Genomic DNA, 1445 nt, shown 5'->3' on the forward strand with positions numbered 1-1445 from the left:
CACACACACACACGTTCCAATGTTTTTTTTTTTGAATATTCCAGGGACTTTTGGAAATTTACCTGGAAATGGTCCACCCCTTTGCAACCTTACCGCTGTGTATTTAACACTCCTGTCTCTGCTTGTGTGTTGTGAGGATGTGAGTGTGTATTTCCGTCCGCCGCTGGAGGCCAGAGACGTGGTTCTCCTCACACACACAGTCCTGCAGGAGTTTCCCAGAAGAATCCTGCCCCAATTCAAACCCTGGTTCCCGTCAGTGTCTGACGCCCACAGACCCATCAGACCCCTCAAACCTGCTCCTCTGATCTCCTCCGAGGACCTGCAGAGCGTCTGGCTGCGTCTGGAGGAACCGGCGGGCACTTCAGACCAGAGGAGACCGGCTGAGAGCGATGAAGCCAAGAGATTCAAACGCTCGTGGTGCGCGATCGCAGACAGAAGCGCGCCGCTGAAGATCGCACGCTCCTTCTCAAGACCGTTCCGAAAGAGCGTGGAGAAACACGCACTGCACCTCCGTCAGAGAGTCAGGTGGGTGGTGTGTGAGCGGAACTGTGGCTCTCGCGGCATGGAGGAGCTTTGGCTGGATCTGAACCGAGCCATCAGACGCTCACGACTGCCCACATGCAACGCTAACTACCAGAGAGCGCTGGCTCAGATCTGGCTCTACTGTGACGTCTTCTACTCTGAATATATTGGGAATTTCTTGAAGCAGGAGTTCCAGCTCTCGGGACAGATCACCTTAACGGGCCATAAACTTGGAGACATCGTTAAGTTATAGCTGTGAGATGATTTGTATTTATTATTAGGCGTTAATGAACTTGTTTTTATATGTCATGCATTTTACACGTGTATTAAAGGTGCTGTGGGTTTCACATCCGTCTCGGTCTTCTTGCGTGATAGAGAGTCGCTTGTTCACCTTCATTCAAGTCTTTTAAGTCAATGTTTACTAGTTGTTTTACTAGGTCAGTGATCACTAGTACTAGTGCTGATAGAGGTTATTATCATTAAATGAAATTGCTACTTGAAATGAAATAAAAAAACTAATAAAACCATGAAAAAATTGTTACTTAAAATATAAAAAAAACGTAATTTCTCAACATTTCTCACTTTCATTCAAGTTTAAGTTGATGTACTAAAATAATTAAAACTCGGATACAAATTTTAAAAAGCTGTACCGACATTTAAAAATAAAAGCGTCCTTGATGGACGAAAATATCTAAAACTTGAAACTGAAATTGAAATGAAGATTAGTAAAAACTAGTAATAAACACGAGAAAAGCATGCAGAAAAAAATTATTAAAACTAGCTAAAATTAAAGTGAAAAAATAAAAGCTAACTAATTATTAATAAAAACTACAATAGTATTTCAATGATGCTAAAATAACACTGCTACAGATGTCAAATAATTATATTTGACAATAATCAGTTATTATAGTTAATTAAACTAA

At 41.4% G+C, this 1445-nt stretch overlaps 1 protein-coding gene across 1 annotated transcript; it reads left to right on the top strand.

Moving 5' to 3' along the window:
- shld3 (shieldin complex subunit 3) lies at positions 1-883 on the top strand. The gene has a single exon (XM_016259781.1). The coding sequence runs from the start codon at positions 20-22 to the stop codon at positions 773-775; it is 756 nt and encodes a 251-aa protein (XP_016115267.1). The 5' UTR covers positions 1-19; the 3' UTR covers positions 776-883.
- The last annotated feature ends 562 nt before the right edge of the window (positions 884-1445 follow it).

Source organism: Sinocyclocheilus grahami, unplaced genomic scaffold, assembly GCF_001515645.1.
Source record: "Sinocyclocheilus grahami isolate Dianchi unplaced genomic scaffold, SAMN03320097.WGS_v1.1 scaffold1921.1, whole genome shotgun sequence".
In the NCBI taxonomy this organism is placed as follows: domain Eukaryota; kingdom Metazoa; phylum Chordata; class Actinopteri; order Cypriniformes; family Cyprinidae; genus Sinocyclocheilus; species Sinocyclocheilus grahami.